The sequence below is a fragment of the Chiloscyllium plagiosum genome, unplaced genomic scaffold (assembly GCF_037043375.1).
Source record: "Chiloscyllium plagiosum isolate Xiang-an unplaced genomic scaffold, Cpla_swu_hap1 HiC_scaffold_13, whole genome shotgun sequence".
Classification (NCBI taxonomy): Eukaryota; Metazoa; Chordata; class Chondrichthyes; order Orectolobiformes; family Hemiscylliidae; genus Chiloscyllium; species Chiloscyllium plagiosum.
In genome coordinates, this window is record NW_028270151.1 from 57357210 (window position 1) to 57376363 (window position 19154).

Genomic DNA, 19154 nt, shown 5'->3' on the forward strand with positions numbered 1-19154 from the left:
AATGGCATGGTAGGGAAATGTAATAGTATGTCACTGATAGAAAACAGAGAATTAAATTAACAGAATTTTAAAAATATATTTGAGGGATGTGAGTTGTAATCTTTCTCATAGGTCAGAATGAGGTGTCATGGATACATAATGTAAATAAATGATTTGGTCTTGGGTAGAAAGGCCATGATGTTTATGTTTTTAAAAATGATATCAAGAGTCAGATAGAAAAATAAACTAGGCAGATGCCAAAAAGAATACAATCTGAGGAAATCAGAATGCTGGGTTAGACTCCTTTAACTTGGCATGAACACGACTGTAATGAAAATTAAATAGCAAAGTAGCCTTACCAACCCATTCAACTACCCATTCCAGACTTGCTTTTTCTCTAAAGTCTTGTCATTCAAAACAAACAGTTTTGTGGTACATTTATACAGAAACAGGTGGCTGCTCTAGGATTCTAGCAGGCACTATCCTAATTATATTGACTGATTAGAAACTCATTTCTACAGTTTCTCCAGATCATACATACATTTTTAGGACCTCCTAAAAATAATTAAATGTGTAGTACTTACATAACTTAATATATGCTATCCGCACAATACCAAGTGTATATTAATTGTGGGTTAAAATCCTCGAGAAGACCCAATGGACCTCTGAATCCTAGTTTAGCAATGTGTTGGAACTACCATCTGAGTGGGACCATCTCTAAATGGAGCAACATGGGCTTCTTTTAAAAAGTCACTGCTGTCTGACTGAAGGCAGAACCCTTCAGCAAGTGGTCAGATTTTACAATGGGTGGTGACTGCATGCAGATTGTCACTATGCTCCTTCTTTCTGATGGAAGGGGGGAGTTTGGTATTTTCTGAGAGGAGATTCCACTCAGGGTTGTCTCAGAAATGCTAAGATGTACTTCCATTCTGACAGTTCTCTAATAATGCATAACTGTGGGGAAAGGCAAACCAAGCTCTCCTTTCACAGAAGGTAGCTGCCAGATTCAGAAAAGGAAAGGTTCTGACAGTCACTTTGGCAGCTGCTGTCATACCTTAAGCACATCAGCAAGTGTGATTATAAAGTGCTGGGATGGCTGGGGGTTTGGAAGGCAGCCAGAGAAGGGTGCCACTGGATGGGAGGGGCAGGATGTCATGAAAAAAAAAATGATGTGAAATGATGAATAGGATGAAGTGTGCCAGGTTAGAGAGATGACAGCTAGTGTACCAGAGACACAGCTGGATAGACGTATGGGTGCAAAGGATAAGATGCTAGATGAATAGGAGTTGGAGTGCTAAGTGGGTAGGATTCAAAGTGAGAAGAGGATATAGTAGTAAGTGGGTAGAATGCCAAGGTACAAGGTGACAAGTTAGATGATATAGTGTTTAGGGTAGGTTGGGGTGGATGTGCAAAATTGTGGATCACTCCTCCTCACTCTGGAGATAGCACTGGCTTGGGTGACACACTCTCTGCCAATCTTTCTAGCAAAAGTGTCCTCTTTTCTCCACCGCCCTCCCCCTCAGGATTTCCATGACCCTTTCAACGAAGCAGAGTGCTACATTTTCCTTGCCCTGCTATCTCTCCTGACCCTATCACAGCTAAGCAGCACAGTTCGCAGATGTCAACTCTGCTGCAGGTGTGCAGTGGGCATTAAAAGATGATGGGGCACCAAGGGATGCTAGTCTTATGAGAACCCCCATTGATTGTTGAGTTTGTCTACAAGTGACATATGGTAGAATGGGGCAGAAATAGGATGAGTCATGTCATAAGGGCTCAAATTGCATTTAATGTGGTGAGTTTGGTAAGATACAGTGAGAAAACATGCTCTGCCTTGTGGCAAGAATCGCTTCGCCAAGCTTGATGCAACTCTTACTTTACCAAGGAAGTGTAAGATTCAGCCCTTAGTTATTGAAACCCAGTGGGAAGAACATCCATGTGAAATCTTTAGCAGAAATAGACTAAATCTTGATAACTAGTCAAAGTTAATTACATAATACTTAATAGCTAATTACATTAGATCTGAGCTACACAATGGTCTCTTATGGGACATCAGGCTCAAGCTAGAAAAAAATATACTTTACTCTTAGCTATGTTAACTTAACACAAGAGCAATTTGAATCAAATGCTTGGGACACTGTTTAGCTCCTCCCAGGATCAGTCCTTTATATCCAGAGAGGTAGAGTTTACCTTATAAATGTCAGTTGAAAAGCAAAGTGTAATAGACCTTAACCTGACAACCAAGTAAGACATTGTGGCAGGGGATGGCACATAAAAATGATTGAACTTAACATCAGTCCAGACAAGGCAATTCGCATGACGATTTGACAGACATCAGTTTGAAATTATCAGTGCCATAATTTAAAATTCATTAAACAAATGCCTCCTTTTGTTCTGTTGAACTGATATAAAATACAATTATCATCATAATACATCTTTTCAAAGGCAATTGTGCCAAGAGAATTATGATACACATTATAGTTTGTGTTAATAAAGGAAGATGGATATTGCAAATGTGTGGGAAACAAAAGAAATTTGAACAAAATCCAAACAGATCATTATCATGAGGGAGAATTGACTGCAACCACTGAGCAAACAAAGTAGCAAATGTATCATGTATTTACTGTTTGCTAGCCTTATCCTTCTCTGTTTAATTTTTGAGATTCTTTTGTTCAGGAAATTGCTTTAAGGGAGAAATTTAAATAAGCAATCTCTACTGGAGATCTGTGATCTGTGCATACAATGCAAGCAACAATATATTTTCTTAAGTAATCAAACTGAACCATTGCTATTGAGAAAATCAAAATCTGAGGAAGAAAAACAGGTAGCTGCATTTTAAAACAGATCAGAGTTAGGATTCGAGGTGAGCAGGACTGTAATTTCAAGCTGTTGGCCATCATAACAGTTTGAAGTCGTGGTACTGACCCGGAACCATGTTTGGAGAGCCGGGTTAGGTCAGAATGGCAAACTCCATGCAGGTATCAAGTAGCTAATTAAGAGCAATTGCCAACTAATCCTGCACTGAGGAAATAAACATTTGATTAAAAAAGTAAGTCCCATAGAGAAAAACATAAACAAAAACTGCATTGATTTCCTTTTAATCTTCAAAAGAGATTCCATACATTTCATTGTCAGTGTCAAAGAGGTTGTTTGGCAGTGATTAAGGTGTATCACACTGTTAAAAAAAAAGACGGATAAACCTAACTTCCTGAGGGGAGTTAAAATTTGTCTCCCTATTGTGCTATATCTCTCTACTGCCTTTTGCGCTTCCTACTTTTTCCAGAGTTTTCCAATCTTCTTACAACATCAAATGTTGCTATTTGATTCTTTTAAAAATGTGTCTTCTTCTGGGTAAAAGTGAATTTTTCCCACTTTTCATAGTCCTAAACATCATTCACTTCCTTCTACATAAATGCTTTAATATAATTCTCTGATCCTAGCATTTATAAACCTTCCGGCTGAAATCTCAGCTTAATTAATGAGTCCCCGTCATTTTACCCTTCAGTCTGTCTTGATTTTCTTCTACTATGAGACTCTTCCATGAGATTTACATAAATCTTGTCACTTTTCAACTAAAGTAAATGCTGAGGCCTGCCTAATGTTGTAGCCCTTAAATAACTGAAATGTTTTTCTGGCCTTTTCATTGTTTCTTGCATCTCAATGTCAACGGTGGTGATGCTTCATTGTGAGAAATGAGAACTTTCTTTCTGCACAACATATCATCCCATTTCTGTTTTTTTGTGCTATTTTTAATAAAGTTATTCTCTTTTGGCATAGGGTCTTCAGTTGCTTCTTAGAGAGTATGTTTCTCTTAGGTGTCTGCATTTTGTTTCACTGGTTGCCTTTTCTCTTTTTTTTAATCTTAAGCTCTTGCCTCAAGGTAATTACGTTTCAGCTGCTGACTGACAATCTGTGTGTTTTTAAAGCCAGGTCCACACTGTTACAACCTTGTAAAATCTGGTATTTTCCCAGAGGTCTACTGTATCACCTTGTGATGTATGTCACCTCCATCAGTATTTGGTGTTGAGTAAGGCTTTTTTGAAGTAGCTTGCTGTCACAAATCCTCTTTTGACTTTGAGGATGTCCCATCATGAAGTAGCTATAAAGCAAACACTTTTTCAATAACAAAAAGGTTTATTGCATGATAGCTATAGATACAATGACATTTGGTAAGACATAATTACCAAGACATAGAGAACTGGTGCAGAAATACCATTCCCTCCAAATGCTAGAGTAGAATTCTTTGTTTCTACCTACAGACTGCATAGGACGTCAATACATTGTCTCAAGCCAATGTAACACGAATGTTAACTACTTCAGAATCATTGCCAATAGAATGTTATGCTATTTAATGTATTCGAATGGGGAGTTAGTAGATAAGACATTGATTTCATACAGTTTACCAAGGAGTGGTAGATTCAGACTTTTGCATTGCCTTTCATATATGCAGTTGCCTGAAGCAAGAGCTCAATTTGTGCAATTTTGTTTTGAAAGAAAGAGGTATGGGTGCTTTTAGCGTGACCATTATTTTTATTGTCAATTCTGATCTGATATTTTCCTTTTTACTCTTTCTAGGAACGCTGTGAAGCCCGAGGTTGCTGCTGGAAACCAGTGACCAATGGAAGTGGGCCTTGGTGCTTTTTCGCAGTGAATATTGGATACAAAGTCCAAGAAAGTGTAAAGAAAACACAAACAGGTTGCTCTAATGACTTGATTTGTTGTCTGCCTCTTTTAACATGTAATTTGTATTTCTTTCCTCATGAGCACATTTAACCTAGATTTCATTTTGTATAGGGTTTGAAACTCTACTTCACCGTATTCCTTCTCCCTCCCTTTATGGAAATGATATTGAAATACTGCGATTGACCACTGAAATTCAGACACCAAATCGCTTCCGATTCAAGGTTAGCGTGCTTTTAAGAGAACAAAACTCTTTATGTACATTTTAGTAATTATATCTTATTGTGTACTTCAGGATAACTGACTGAGGCCAAACCAATGTTTTACACATGTTTAAAATAATTTTTTTTATTCAATGCATCTGCTGTTAAAGCTCAGGATACTGTTTGCTTTATTAACTGTTCTCTCAACCGGTCTTGTAATCTTCGTTGCATTATGTACACATATACCTTGGTCTCTCTGCTCCTGTATCTTATTCAGAATTGTGCCATTTATTTTATACTGTCTCTCTGCATTCTACTAAAATGAATAGCTTCTATCTGCATTAAATTGCATCTGCTACTTGTCCACTGTTCCACAAGTTAATGTCTTTTTTCAAATTTGATATTATCTTCTTCCTGGCTCACAATGCTTCCCAGTATTCATAAATGTTTAAGCAGTACCTGTGCACCATAGTCTAGATCATAAATGTATATCATGAAGAGCAGAGATTCTGGGAAGCGTTGTGAACTCCACTATCAACACTTTCCCCAATTGGAAAACCAACCACTCACCACAAATGTTTGTTTCCATTCACTCAGTCAACTTTGTACCTGTGTTACTAAACATCCCTTTTATTGAATGTTGCTCATAAGTCTGTTGCCTAACACTTTATTAATTCACTTTTGGAACTCCACGCACATCCCATCAACATTATTACCCTCATCAACTTTCCCGGTTCCTTCATCAGAAAACCTGAAGCAACTCAGTTGAACACATTTTGCAATTAGAAATCTGATTACATTAGGGCAGAAACTTATAAGAGACTGAGCAATGGGAGCCAGTGAGATTAATGTCACTGAAGTCTGGTAAGGTCTATCACTAGCAGCTTGCTTCAATTATTGACAAGCATTGTGACAAGTTTCTCACCAGACAGTGGAAAGTTGCCAATAAGGGAGTTCATTGCATATTAAATGTCTTGGCAACCACCCAATTTATATCATTAATATTTTGCTTCCTGTCTGTCAAGATGCAGAAATCAGATTGGGTACCATTAACTTCAGCTCGCTGCTTGCTCTGAAGGACCTCCATGTTAGTTAGGGCTAAACAGCATCTCAGGGCATGATTAACAGGCACCAGCCACATGCAAGGAAGCACAGACATGCATTTCAGGATGCATCAGCAACTAGCATTGAAGGAGCACTTTACGCACATGGATGAAGAGCCAGCTTATGAATTAGACCAGGCTGCATCTCAGGGCTGAAAAGTTGCTCTCTTAATATTTGTCACATAACACATACCTGGATGCTTGCACCATCTACACCTCACCTTGCCTTGCAAGTAGCATTATCATTAGTGTAGTACAAGACAAGTCAGCTTGCAATGGTGGCGAAAAAGTGGGCAGGTCCAGGCTTTTGTAAGTTAGTCTGGTGGGGACCTGTGGAATTGCACAGCCTGTGGCTGTTTCGGAAAGACAAGCAAGATGACATTTGGATGTTTAAGGGCTTATTACCAAGTAGAAATGGAGGCTGGAAGCCACTGGTTAAGGAACTTAAGGAAGGGACATTAAAAGAAAGTGGCTCAGCTGTTAGTGCTGGTGCAAAAAAAAAACCCGTTCTGCCTTATTTTTCTTTAAAATGCATCAAAACATTCAGCTTTTTCACATATTTGTATTATGTCTTATTATCAAAAGAATTAGTTACCAAAACCTCTAATTAAAATGATTGGATAACAAACTTTACTTTTCTTATGATCAGATTGATATCTTAGTGAAGGAATGGTGTTTAAGGCATAATGTTAATTATTTTTACAATGTTCTTTGAACAGACAAATTCATTTTGTTGACTGTCATGTTAAGATTACAGATGCTAACAAGCATCGATTTGAAGTTCCGCATGAAATCATTAAACCATTTGATGGTCCTGCAGTGCCAAATCCTAATTATGAAGTTGAGCTTGCTAAGAATCCTTTTGGAATTTTAATCAGGAGAAAGTCCACCAGGACTGTGCTGTAAGCAATTTTCTTTCTAATATGTGTTTACCATGTTATTGACACAGGATATTTGTAACAAATATATTATGGAATTTATCTTTCTATTTTTTGGTGAAGGTTAAAGGTACATAATCATAAGAAATTTTATATAAATGTGTTTGTTCCAAGATTTGGTCACCACCAGTTTAAATAAGTGGTTTTTACTGAAAAAAAAAGTCCTATTTGCTCATACTGCATTAATTTTCCCCAAATTCTATCTTTTTGAGTAGGTTTGGTAATAAATTGGCTTAGATTTTCATTCTTGAGGTGGGAATTGAGAGTTGAGATCATTCTACCCAATCCCATCCCTCAAGAGAAAGTTCCCATAAAGACAAGATTTTCCTTGCAATGAGGAGAACTTTGTGGATGCAGTTGGACCAGCTGACCTAGGAAAGAAACCAGAGCCAGTCATAATGGCTGCAGAGATGGGGGTAGGATGTTTAACAGGCCTGCTTCAATCCTGTGGAACATCATCGGAATTATGATCAGAAAAGTAAGGCCAACTCACTATCAACGGTAATATCTTCTCAACCTCCACACAAAGCCCCATTCATTTGACATCATGCTCTCCAGCAAACAACAATGTCCCGTTATGTCCATTCATGCACTATACACTGTTCTTATGACCAATTTGGAGTGGTCATGCCTCATTAAACATTATTGGTGGAGAGTTAGACATTTATTAGCATAGTCTTAGTCATAGAGATGTACAGCACAGAAACAAACCCTTCAGTTCAACTCACCTTGCTGATCAGATATCCTAAATTAATCTAATCCCATATACCAGCACTTGGCCCACATCCTTCTGAACCCTTGCTATTCATATGCCCATCCAGATGCCTTATAAATGTTGTAATTGTACCAGTCTCCACCATTTACTCGGCAGCGCATGCCAGGCACGCACCAACCTTTGTGTGAGAAGGTTGCCCCTTAGGTCCCTTTTATAACTTTCCCATCCATCCCGAAACTTATGCCCTCTAATTCTGGACTCCCTCAACCCAGGGAAAAGGCCTTGTCTACTTACCCTATCCAGGCCCTCATGGTTTATAAACCTCTATAAGTTAACCCTTCAGCCTCCAACGCTCCAGGGAAAACAGCCCCGGTCTATTCAGCCTCTCCCTTCAGCTCAAACCCTCCAATCCTTCAACGTGTTTGTAAATTTTTTTTTCCCTTTCAGGTTTCACAACATACTTCTAATAGGAGGGAGACCGGAATTGCACCCAATATTCCAAAAGTAGCCTAACCAATGTCTAGTACAGCCGCAACATGATCTCCCAACTCATATAATCAATGCGGTAAAAACAATGACTGCAGATGCTGGAAACCAGAGTCTAAATTAGAATGGTGCTGGAAAAGCACAGCAGTTCAGGCAGCATCCGCGGAGCAGTAAAATTGACATTTTGGGCAAAAGCCCTTCATCGGGAATACCTCCTGCTGAACTGAACTGCTGTGATTTTCCAGCACCATTCTAATCTAGACTCATACAATCAATGCTCTGACCAATAAAGACAAGTATACGAAATGCTGTCTTCACTGTCCTATCTACCTGCAACTCCACTTTCAAGGAGCTATGAACCTGCACTCCAAGGTTTCTTTGTTCAGCAACACTCCTCAGGACCTTACCATTAAATATAGCAGTCTTGCCCTGATTTGCTTTTTCAAAAAGCAGCACCTCACATTTATCTAAGTTAAACTCCATTGGCCACAACTGAACCCCAGGGAAGAACGATTCTTGTTTAACAGGTCTGGCTCAGTAATTTATTTTGTCGGTTGCAGAATGCTTCTTTATATAAGGTAAAGTGGTTTTACATACTTTCTGTTACTGTTTTTGATACTTTAAAATGTCTGAATGATTGATAATTCTATTGGCTGGTACTAGAAATGAGTTTTTTTAAGAATGTTGAAGTTATCAATTAATGACATTTAAAAAAAAAGCTTTTCTAAATATTCTATTATCACGACAAGATTCATTTGTTCTGGACAGTGTACAGTGAGCAAATGAGCATGAGGCTGTCAGAGGTTGGCATTGGGAAAAGCAGATCTGTAGGTAGTTGCTTGGACAGAGTTTTGCATGGAAAAGTCATGAGGGGCCATGAGGGGCCATAAATGGATAGGGTGCTTGGACAAAGCTTGACATGAAATCATGGGCATGACATTTTACACTTACCTTTCATAAGATCATAGAATCGCTACAGTGTGGAAGCCGATCATTTGGCCCATTGAGTTCACACTGACTTTCATCTCACCCAGATTCTAACCCCTATTCTAATCCGTATAGTCCTGCATTTCCCATAGCCAATCCATCTAACCTGCACATCCCTGGACACTATAGGCAATTTAGCATGGCCAATCCACCTGACCTGTACATCTTTAGATAATGGGAAGAAACCAGAGCATTTGGAGGAAGCCTATGCAGACATAGGGAGAATGTGCAAACTCCACACAGTTTATTTATTTTACTTAGGTCTACGTCTAACCCTAACTCTTACCCTAAACATATACCATATGTTCTCTCATCCAGACTGTGTTTTACAACTTCCCTGATGTGTCATGATTCAGGAGAAACAAGTTAAGCAAAACCAATCAAGCAAAACTGTTTCTGGTCTTTCTTGAATCTTGTTGTTTGTCAATTCATGTGCTGCAGTATCATAATCAGAATCTCTAAACACCATATTCATCCTACTGCCAGTGCCAACCATTAGAATTTAACAACTTCGACCACATAATTCAAGTAACTTTTCTGTAATCATGATCTGGAAATCTGTTAGTCTCTCAGCAACATAGAGCTGTAAAGCATGTGGTCATCCATATCAATCTTCCATCACTACCGTGGCAGTGTTTTCTTCCTCTGCTGTTTACTCTTTTTCTGTAACTTGTTGTCATGTTGAAAAATGAGGAGAGAGTGAGGACTGCACATCAGAGTCAAATAACCTAGAGTTTATGCTCGAAACCTTGCCTCCCCTGCTCATCGGATGCACCACACCTTTTGACTCTGATGTTGAAAAATGAATTACCTATTCAGCAGTATCATTCTAAAACAGTTTTGATGCAAGTTTAATGAAAAGATAAACATTATCAAACCACAGATTTCAAAGGGCAACCCTGTGTTCATTTACAAAACCATGACTCGTTTAAGATATGATTCATAAATCACTCACTGATAAGCAACATAAACATACAGCAATTGGACCAAAAATATGAACCTATCTAAAATCAAATTTACAGGATCTTTCATGCTGATTTAAGCTGGCCCAGTTCACAAACCTCATCAAGTCACCAAATCAAAATGAGAAGATTGCCATCTTTCCAACTATTCCATTTGGAGTTGATCAAGAAGGAGTTTCAACTCAAGATTGATTATTAGACACACAGAAGGGCTTATGCCCGAAACGTCGATTCTCCTGTTCCCTGGATGCTGCCTGACCTGCTGCGCTTTTCCAGAAACACATTTCCAGTATTAGACACACAGGCAATGGTTGACATATTTTAAAGATGTTAACTATTAAATATACTTAATGTAGTGAGATGCTAGCTAATCATCTGTGTTGATTTTCCAAATCATTTTCATAGCTTTAAATCAAGTCAATCAATGCTTAATTTTTGTGGTATTTTCAGCTATATTACTAAACCTTCAGCAAGTTAACACTCTTAAATACCATAAAACGCAGGAGCAAAAATTGTCCGGTCAGCCCAGTGAATCTGCTTTGCCATTCAATAAGGTCATGGCTAATTTGGTGGGCGGCATGGTGGCACAGTGGTTAGCACTGCTGCCTCACAGCGCCAGAGACCCGAGTTCAATTCCCACCTCAGGCGACTGACTGTGTGGAGTTTGCACATTCTCCCTGTGCCTGCGTGGGTTTCCTCCAGGTGCTCTGGTTTCCTCCCACAGTCCATATATGTGCAGGTTAGGTGAATTGACCATGCTAAATTGCCCGTAGTGTTAGGTGAAAGGGTAATGTAGGGGAATGGGTCTGGGTGGGTTGCGCTTCAGCGGGTCGGTGTGGACTTGTTGGGCCGAAGGGCCTGTTTCCACACTGTAAGTAATCTAATCCAATAATTCTCAAGTCCATTTTCCTGTCTTGCCTCAATATTCTTAGATTCATTTCCTGATTAAAAACTGATCTGGTATTGAGGACAAGTCTCAGACTCATTAACTCAGCAGAATAGATGAAATAATACAGAATAAAGGTACATGTTCCAAGGCATTGCAATGCCCTCTACTGAAAGTCAGCAACCTTCTAGCAGCCATGCTGTAACCATAGAAATGTCATTATAAAAGGTAAAGGTAAAGTTGCCATAGTCCCAGAGGACTTGAGGTGGGATAATGTGAAGGACATCATGCCTCGGACAAAGGAAGATGTTGAGAGGAGAGGTCTTCATGGTAACTTCAGTTGGTGCAAGAATTGAACCTACATTGTTGGTGTCAATCTGCATTGCAATCCAGCCAACTGAACTAACCTACTCCTTATGCCATTGTATAGGGGTATTATGATAGCAAAGGCATACAGATTACAGGCACTAAGGAAAAACTCAATGATGATTAGTTGGTATTTGTATGCAACATGACATGCTTTGACTTTTGTTTAATGTGTTTATTTTCTGTTGATTTTTATTTTTGTATTGTGGTCAAACAGATGGAATGATTGTCAGCAACATGGGGATGATAATGTATAAAACTGTGGTGAATAAGAAATTGGTTGTCCGCTTTTACTGCTTTCCACTAGAGTACTTGAATATTGGAAGGCATCAGCTTATGCAGCAATTAAGCCAGAGAAATTGTCCCCTATACTTTGGAACATGATTGGATCCATAATTGTGTGAATTGTCTGTGGCGTTTATAGTTTACAGCAGATAACCACAATTCATGATATTTGCTCTGTTGTGTATTTCACGACTCAAGCAGCGCGATCGATGCAGTGAATGCATTTTGTCAGCATGCTTGATCTAAAATAATTGACATAGTACAGCTTTCATTGTGTGCAATTGGGCATTGGCGCGATGAGCTAGCATAAGAGACAGCAGAAAGCATGTGGCACCTGGTCTGTTTGCTGTTGTGGCTCAACAAAAGACATAGCAGACAGTTACAATAATTAAGGCATCATGATCGCAGTCAAGAACAAAGTCATTGACCTGCAAGATTTGCTACATACGGTCACACAGCCGCCAAAGATTGAGGGACTTAAATTCCTTGCATTTGTGATAGTTCAGTGTTAACATGCAGTGCTGAGAAAACAACATCTTACACTGTGGGGGTGATTAAATTCCTGGTAAAATTACAGAAGTAGTCTCTGCTGATCTCTTGCAAGTGAAAATGAAATCTAGTTAGGTCTCCAAACAGAGACCCTCAGGAATCTCTTCTTCAACAGTGGACAGCAAAAATGTATTTCCAGTTCAAGCCTTGGAAAGGTACTGATGCATGAAATGTGATGGGCACATTACCCATTTTGATTCTCTATGTGGAACTGTAGCAACTGTAAGATTCCATTTGAATTTTGTAGGATGCTTGTGATTCGGCTAGTACATTGAGATAGAAACTTGAATCATACTTCAGTGCAATTTCATTATGTACCCATAAGTTTGTCAGTTAAGCCCAAAATGGAAACTCTAGAACATAATTTACAGATTTAGAATGAGTTTGTACTTTGAAAATAAATGTTGTCAACTTATCACATCTAATAACAATTTATATAATCAGCTTGTATTTTGACCTATAATTTCAATCTGACCATCTGCAGTAATTTGTTCCTAATTAAGTATAACTACTATTAATTTGATAAACAGCAATTAGTATTATCAATGATAAAAGTCATAGTGCATTAAGAAGCGATCTGAAATATATCAAATCATTCTTGACCTTTATACAGGGGTTTCAGGAGCTTTGTATGCTGGATTTTACAGAGATTTGTGAAAATGAATAATGTTAAAAGTATACAAGTTTTGGTGGACATGATAGAATTTTTAATAACTTTGCAAATATTGCAGATACCTTTGAATTTATTTTTCCTAATGTGATGTAGAACATGATTTACATACCTGTCAAGTTATGTTGTTTACTTACATGCATTTTGTCTCACAAATTAAATATTTTAAGAAAGATTGTGGCAACTTCTAATTGTTAAGAACATATAAAGAACAGGGATTAAAGGTCTCAGCATTATGAAAATGAATTATGTGAACTGAGAAAACATAAATTGCTCATTGTAACATCTTTTACAATTTCGTTTGGAAAGTCAGGTTGTTGGCTTATTTTGGTTATGGGCAATTAAGAAGAGAGAGAAAATGTTTCTTTTTTTTCTATAGGTGTGTGTAAGTTGTAGATTGTTCTGACATTTTTTTAATTAAAATGTTTCCTATTGTATTTCATACAGAATTGAAACATAATAGCATTTCTATCTGTAGGTTTGATACTACAGTCGCACCATTGATTTTTGCTGATCAGTATTTGCAAATAACTGCAACACTTCCTAGTCACAACATCTATGGGCTGGGAGAACATGTTCATAAACACTATCGTCATGACACCAACTGGAAGATCTGGCCTATCTTTACCAGAGATGCATTTCCTAATGGGGTATGAAAACTATTTTGAATGCCAATTTTATTTTAAATAATACTATCAAATGTTTAAACATGCCATGTTGCCACCTTGTTGTTTTATCCTATTGGTTCTATTCTGGAATAATTGAACAGAAAAACAGACTTAATGTTCTCAGAAATCAACATTAAGCCAGCATTTGTCTCAGAAAACTATGGTTCAACTCCCATTTCAGAGGTCTGAGCCCAAAAATCAAGGTTGACATCCAAGCGAAAGATTGAGGAAATACTGCAACATTGGAGCTGCTGTATTTCATTAAACTGAGGTCTAGTACACCTTCTCATGGCAGTTGCAAAAAATTCCTCAGCACTATTCAAAGAAGAGCAGGGTAATGCTCACGATTAGTGTTTGCCCTTTAACACTAAAATCAGTTGTCTATCAGGAAGTGATGGTTAAAAGAAGGGAAAAAAACTGCCAGAGTGGTGTTTACTCATACAAAGGCATATTTATAGCTTATCTTCATTAAAACAGTCATCTAATCAGGTATAACTTTTCTTTACAACAGTTATAATCTTGATAATTGTCCTCTTATCTTTCTTCTTCCCATGCAAAGACGTGAGTCTGTACTCATGCCATGAAGCAGTTAGGTAAGAAATCTTTCCATTACCTGATGTGATTGGCTGTTCACTCAGCATGAGTGGATCATGCTGTATTTGTGCAATGGTATTTGGCAGACTAAGTTGGAAAACTTTACAACTCAGCAGATCTGCCTTGACATAAAGTGCCTATCACATGTAATGTGATACGAGCAAGTGCAAAGCTGGCTGGGTAGAAGACTCACATTGGGTTATCTAAGACACTGTCTGAGTTGTTATAAAAGTTGTTAGGCCCTTTAAACCCTCCATGTCCCCACCATACAACCTTATAACTCCATGCCACATTCATGCCACTCCATGCAATGTCACAGTTCCCATGCCAATTGACACCCCTCACCTTGGAACCACTGTGGTCAGACCTCAGAGCCACATGGAAGTGAAAAAAAATAGAATTATTATAATTCTTATAATCTAATAGAATTTTCATTCATTCACAATAATTACTGTGAAAACAACGTCATTCATGAAGCCAATTCATGTAAATCTGCTCCAGTATTCAATCTGTTACAAAAATTAACAATTTTCTTCTCAGTAAACTCATCAATGACAGATCATCCTTTAAAAGACTTCCAAAATGGCCAAACAAAATGTGAACTAAGCAACCCACTCACCCCAGTTGAAAGAAGTGGTTTTGGAGCTTTTGAGAATCAACAAAGTATTCACAATAGGCACTGATTTACAACCCTTGGAAATATCAACAATAGGAGAAAGTGAGGTCTGCAGATGCTGGAGATCAGAGCTGGAAATGTGTTGCTGCGCTTTTCCAGCAACACATTTCCAGCAAATATCAACAATAAACTATTTATCTTTGTTCTAGCTACATGAGGTGACTTCTGTACCAAAGCAAACCAGCTACTAGTTTTGCATTCACTCTGATTGCTGCAGCCTTTTTTATTTCATGTTTTGGCAAGTAAAGAACTTCAAATCATGACATTTTAACAAACCTTATCTGCCCTTCAAGAACATTTATTTTAACTAACACTAACTTCAAGTGATCCTGCTGAGTGTGGGGCTGATTCATACTCTTGCTGCTATCCTTGCTGGCAAAAAAAATCACAAGCTGGAAGCGGAGTGGTAATTCTGCACACTCATCCCACCCACCACTTTTAGAGTTGGTCCAACTCCATGGAAATTTGACACATTGCATTTATACTTTGTCTTTATCATAGAAACTGTTGTAAACTATTTCATAGAAATGAATGGAAAACATTGGACGTTAAGCAAAATATTCAGAAAAAAAGTTGAGAAAATAATGTAAGATTTTTAGATAAGTCTTATAGGAGGAGAAGGTGAAGGGATTGCATCGGAAATTGAGACTGAGGTGGTTTAGTCCATCACTGTCAATGCTGGACATTGCACCAGCATTGAATCAGGTTAGTGTGGAATTCAATTTAATGTGCAGGAATTTGTTTAAAAGGCTATTTTACAGTTTGTTGGTAGTATGGGCTTGCTTGCAACTGTCATTCTTTGTATTGGTCATAAGAAAAGAATATGGAATACCCTTGAGTTGTAACAGCACCTAGGCTCTGTCTTCCATTTTGCTTGATGCTTATGTTATTTGTGGGAAACATCGGTAGATGTTTCATTTCAGAAAACCTACCATGCAAGTGCAAATTGTTGTCAAGCTCATTGCTTGAAGCAATTTAAAATTGTCAATGGTGTGACTGTTAAGATTAAATTGAAATTGATAACTGTAAATGTTGCATGAGATATGCATTCTCAAGATGGTTAAAGCTGCTCTTTTGCTTTGACAGGAGATGACTAATCTCTATGGACATCACACTTTCTTTATGTGCCTGGAAGTAGAGGATGGATTAGCCTTTGGTGTTTTCTTGCTGAATAGCAACGCAATGGGTAAGCATATTATAAGGACTATGACAACAGATGAATTGATAATACTGTCCTCGAGAGTGGGAAGATAAATTACATGTTTATAAGTATCTGTCATTGCTGTTCTGAACCCAGGTTCTTGAACAAATATGAGAGTTGCCTCTGATTTATCCTTTTATCTATCAGAAATACTTTTTTTGGCTTTTCTCACCACTGCAACAGAATTGAGGGAAATAAACTCAGCATATGGAGACCTGGAGATGCAAACCTTCAAAACTTCACAGTATTGCTTATTGAGTTTCATGTGCTCCGGATGACTATGTCACCATATACTAAATGACATAGAATTCAACAATAGAATACTCACCAAATTGCCTTTTAATTAATACAATATGAAGACATGGCATGGCTCTAACTTTTGTTCCCTTTGTTTTGCAAATGCAGCTGGTTAATCCTGTACCAGGATTCTGTGTTTAATAAGGATATGATGTTGTATTAACAAATAAAATTTGCTCAAGAAACCAGTCAGCGATTGTAGTGAAAGATTTCAGGCTGATCTATTTATCATTTCAGAATGAGAAGATGTCAGAGATTAAGGTTATAAAATTTATCTCTAGTGGTTTTGGTAATGACAGTATAGAATCCCAAAGCATTTACAACTACTTTTGGCATGTTCTGCATTGTACCTCCTAACTCTGTTCACCAGACAAATGCAGAGAGGTCTGATCCTGTTTTCAAATGGCTTCTCAAATCCATTTTATCAGCATTCTGCCTTTTGGATCCTGTAAAATACCAAATATACCTAGCTGGAAACGCGTATGGTACCTGAGGTACTACCAGTCTAGGGTTATTAGAATTCAACATTCTGGAGGAGTGCTTTTGACTTTTCTTTGGTTTTGATGAGTCTGTGGAGGGATTGTGCTTTGTGTTATAGAGTCATAGACTCATAGAGCTGTACAACATGGAACCAGACCCTTCTGTCCAACTCATCTATGCCGATTAAATATGGTAAATAAATTTAGTCCCATTTGCCACATTTGGCCCATATCCATCTCAACCTTTCCTATTCATATACCTGTCCAGATGCTTTTAAAAATGTTGTAATTGCACGAGCCTTCACCACTTCCTCTGGCAGCTCATTCCATGCACGTACCACTCTCTGAGTGAAAAAGTTACCCCTTAGGTCTCTTTATATCTTTCCCCTCTCAACTTAAACCTATGCCACTAGTTTTGGAGCCCCCACCCTGGGGAAAATACTTTGTCTATTTACCATAACCATGCACCCCATGATTTTATAAACCTCTATAAGGTCACCCCTCAACCTCCAATGCTCCAGGGAACATAGCCCCAGCTGATCCAACCTTTCCCGATAGGTCAAACCTTCCAACTCCGGCAACATCTTTGTAAATCTTTTCTGAACCCTTTCAAATTTCACAACATCTTTCCGATAGCAGGGAGACCAGAACTGCACACAGTGTTCAAAAAGCGGCCTCACCAATACTGCAACATGACCTACCAACTCCTATACTCAATACGGTGACCAATAAAGGCAAGCATTCCAAGGCCTTCTTCACTGTCCAATCTACCTGCAACTCTACTTTCATGGAACCATGAACCTGCACTCCAAGATCTTTTTGTTCTGCAACAGGACCTTAAAGCGGATAAATCCTGCCCTGATTTGCCTTTCCAAAATGTAGCACTTTACATTTATCTAAATTAAACTCCATCTGCCACTCCTCAGCCCATTAGTTCATCTGATCAAGATCCCATTGTTCTCTGAGGTAACTTTCTTCATTGTCCACTACACCTCCACTTTTAGTGTCATCTGTAAACTCATATCTCCTATGTTCACATCAAGTCATTTATATAAATGGAGGAGTTATCAGAAACGTTCTTGATTGCAAGCTAATTGTGCTAGAATTTGTCGTGTGATCAGATTAATTGAAAAGATCAATCAGGAGAAGGCCAATGATAGGGAGATACTTGCCTTAGCATGACTAGAGCTGCCTTAGCATGACAGAGACAGCTGAGAACCAAAGTATATTTATAAAAATAAGGAGAAAGACTTTGAATTTAAGGGCATAGCCATCAAGGTTGTGTAGGGTCACCACACCCTACTTCCACCTTTTACCTTTGTTCATTCATGACATGTTGTCATCGCTGACTGGGCCAGCATTTATTTACTGTTCAAAGTTTGTGCGAAGATTTGTAGCTCGGGTGCTCGTTGTTGTGGTTCTATTCGCCGAGCTGGAAGTTTTTGTTGCAAATGTTTCATCCCCTGGCTAGGCAACATCATCAGTGCTCGGGAGCCTCCTGCGAAGCGCTTCTTTGATGTTTCCTCCGGTGTTTATAGTGGTCTGTCCCTGCCGCTTCCGGTTGTCAGTTTCAGCTGTCCGCTGTAGTGGTTGGTATATTGGGTCCAGGTCGATGTGTTTGTTGATGGAGTTTGTGGATGAATGTCATGCCTCTAGGAATTCCCTGGCTGTTCTTTGTCTGGCTTGCCCTATGATAGTAGTGTTGTCCCAGTCGAATGCAGGTTGCTTGTTGTCTGCGTGTGTGGCTACTAAGGATAGCTGGTCGTGTCGTTTCGTGGCTAGTTGATGTTCATGGATGCGGATTGTTAGCTGTCTTCCTGTTTGTCCTATATAGTGTTTTGTGCAGTCCTTGCATGGTATTTTGTACACTAGATTTGTTTTGCTCATGTTGGGTATCGGGTCCTTCGTTCTGGTGAGTTGTTGTCTGAGCATGGCTGTTGGTTTGTGTGCCGTTATGAGTCCTAGGGGTCGCAGTAGTCTGGCTGTCAGTTCTGAGATGCTCCTGATGTATGGTAGTGTGGCTAGTCCTTTTGGTTGTGGTATGTCCTCGTTCCGTGGTCTTTCTCTTAGGCATCTGTTGATGAAGTTGCGCGGGTATCCGTTTTTGTACATCCAAGCAAATGTTTTGTCCACATGACTCAATTCGCATCAAGTTGTCAAAGTAATCTGTTTCTGGATTTAGACTTATTTAAGTTTACTTGACTAAATCTAGGCTCACAGTTAGCATTTGATATCTAAAATGTTGAACAGGTGTCCAGAGGAATGGACATTTCCTGAAATATATCATCTCTTAGGGCACTTAATCACTAAATATCCGAATGGAATCAATCTTGACTTTTTCCACAGCCATACATTTGAAATTGGAATATTAATCTTTCTGGACACACTTTCTACATGTTGGTAAAAGCATGGAATATGTCTACATCAGTCATA

General features: G+C 38.6%; 1 protein-coding gene across 6 annotated transcripts in view; it reads left to right on the top strand.

Annotated features, from left to right (window-relative positions):
- si (sucrase-isomaltase) overlaps positions 1 to 19154 on the top strand; it is a 236353-nt gene that overhangs the window by 91791 nt on the left and 125408 nt on the right. For all 6 annotated transcript variants that reach the window (XM_087993626.1, XM_087993627.1, XM_087993628.1 and 3 more), the window contains exons 4-8: positions 4552 to 4672; positions 4771 to 4880; positions 6713 to 6864; positions 13285 to 13456; positions 15831 to 15930. In XM_087993626.1, coding sequence (XP_087849752.1) covers positions 4552 to 4672; positions 4771 to 4880; positions 6713 to 6864; positions 13285 to 13456; positions 15831 to 15930 — 655 coding nt within the window. The remainder of the gene's footprint in view (positions 1 to 4551; positions 4673 to 4770; positions 4881 to 6712; positions 6865 to 13284; positions 13457 to 15830; positions 15931 to 19154) is intronic.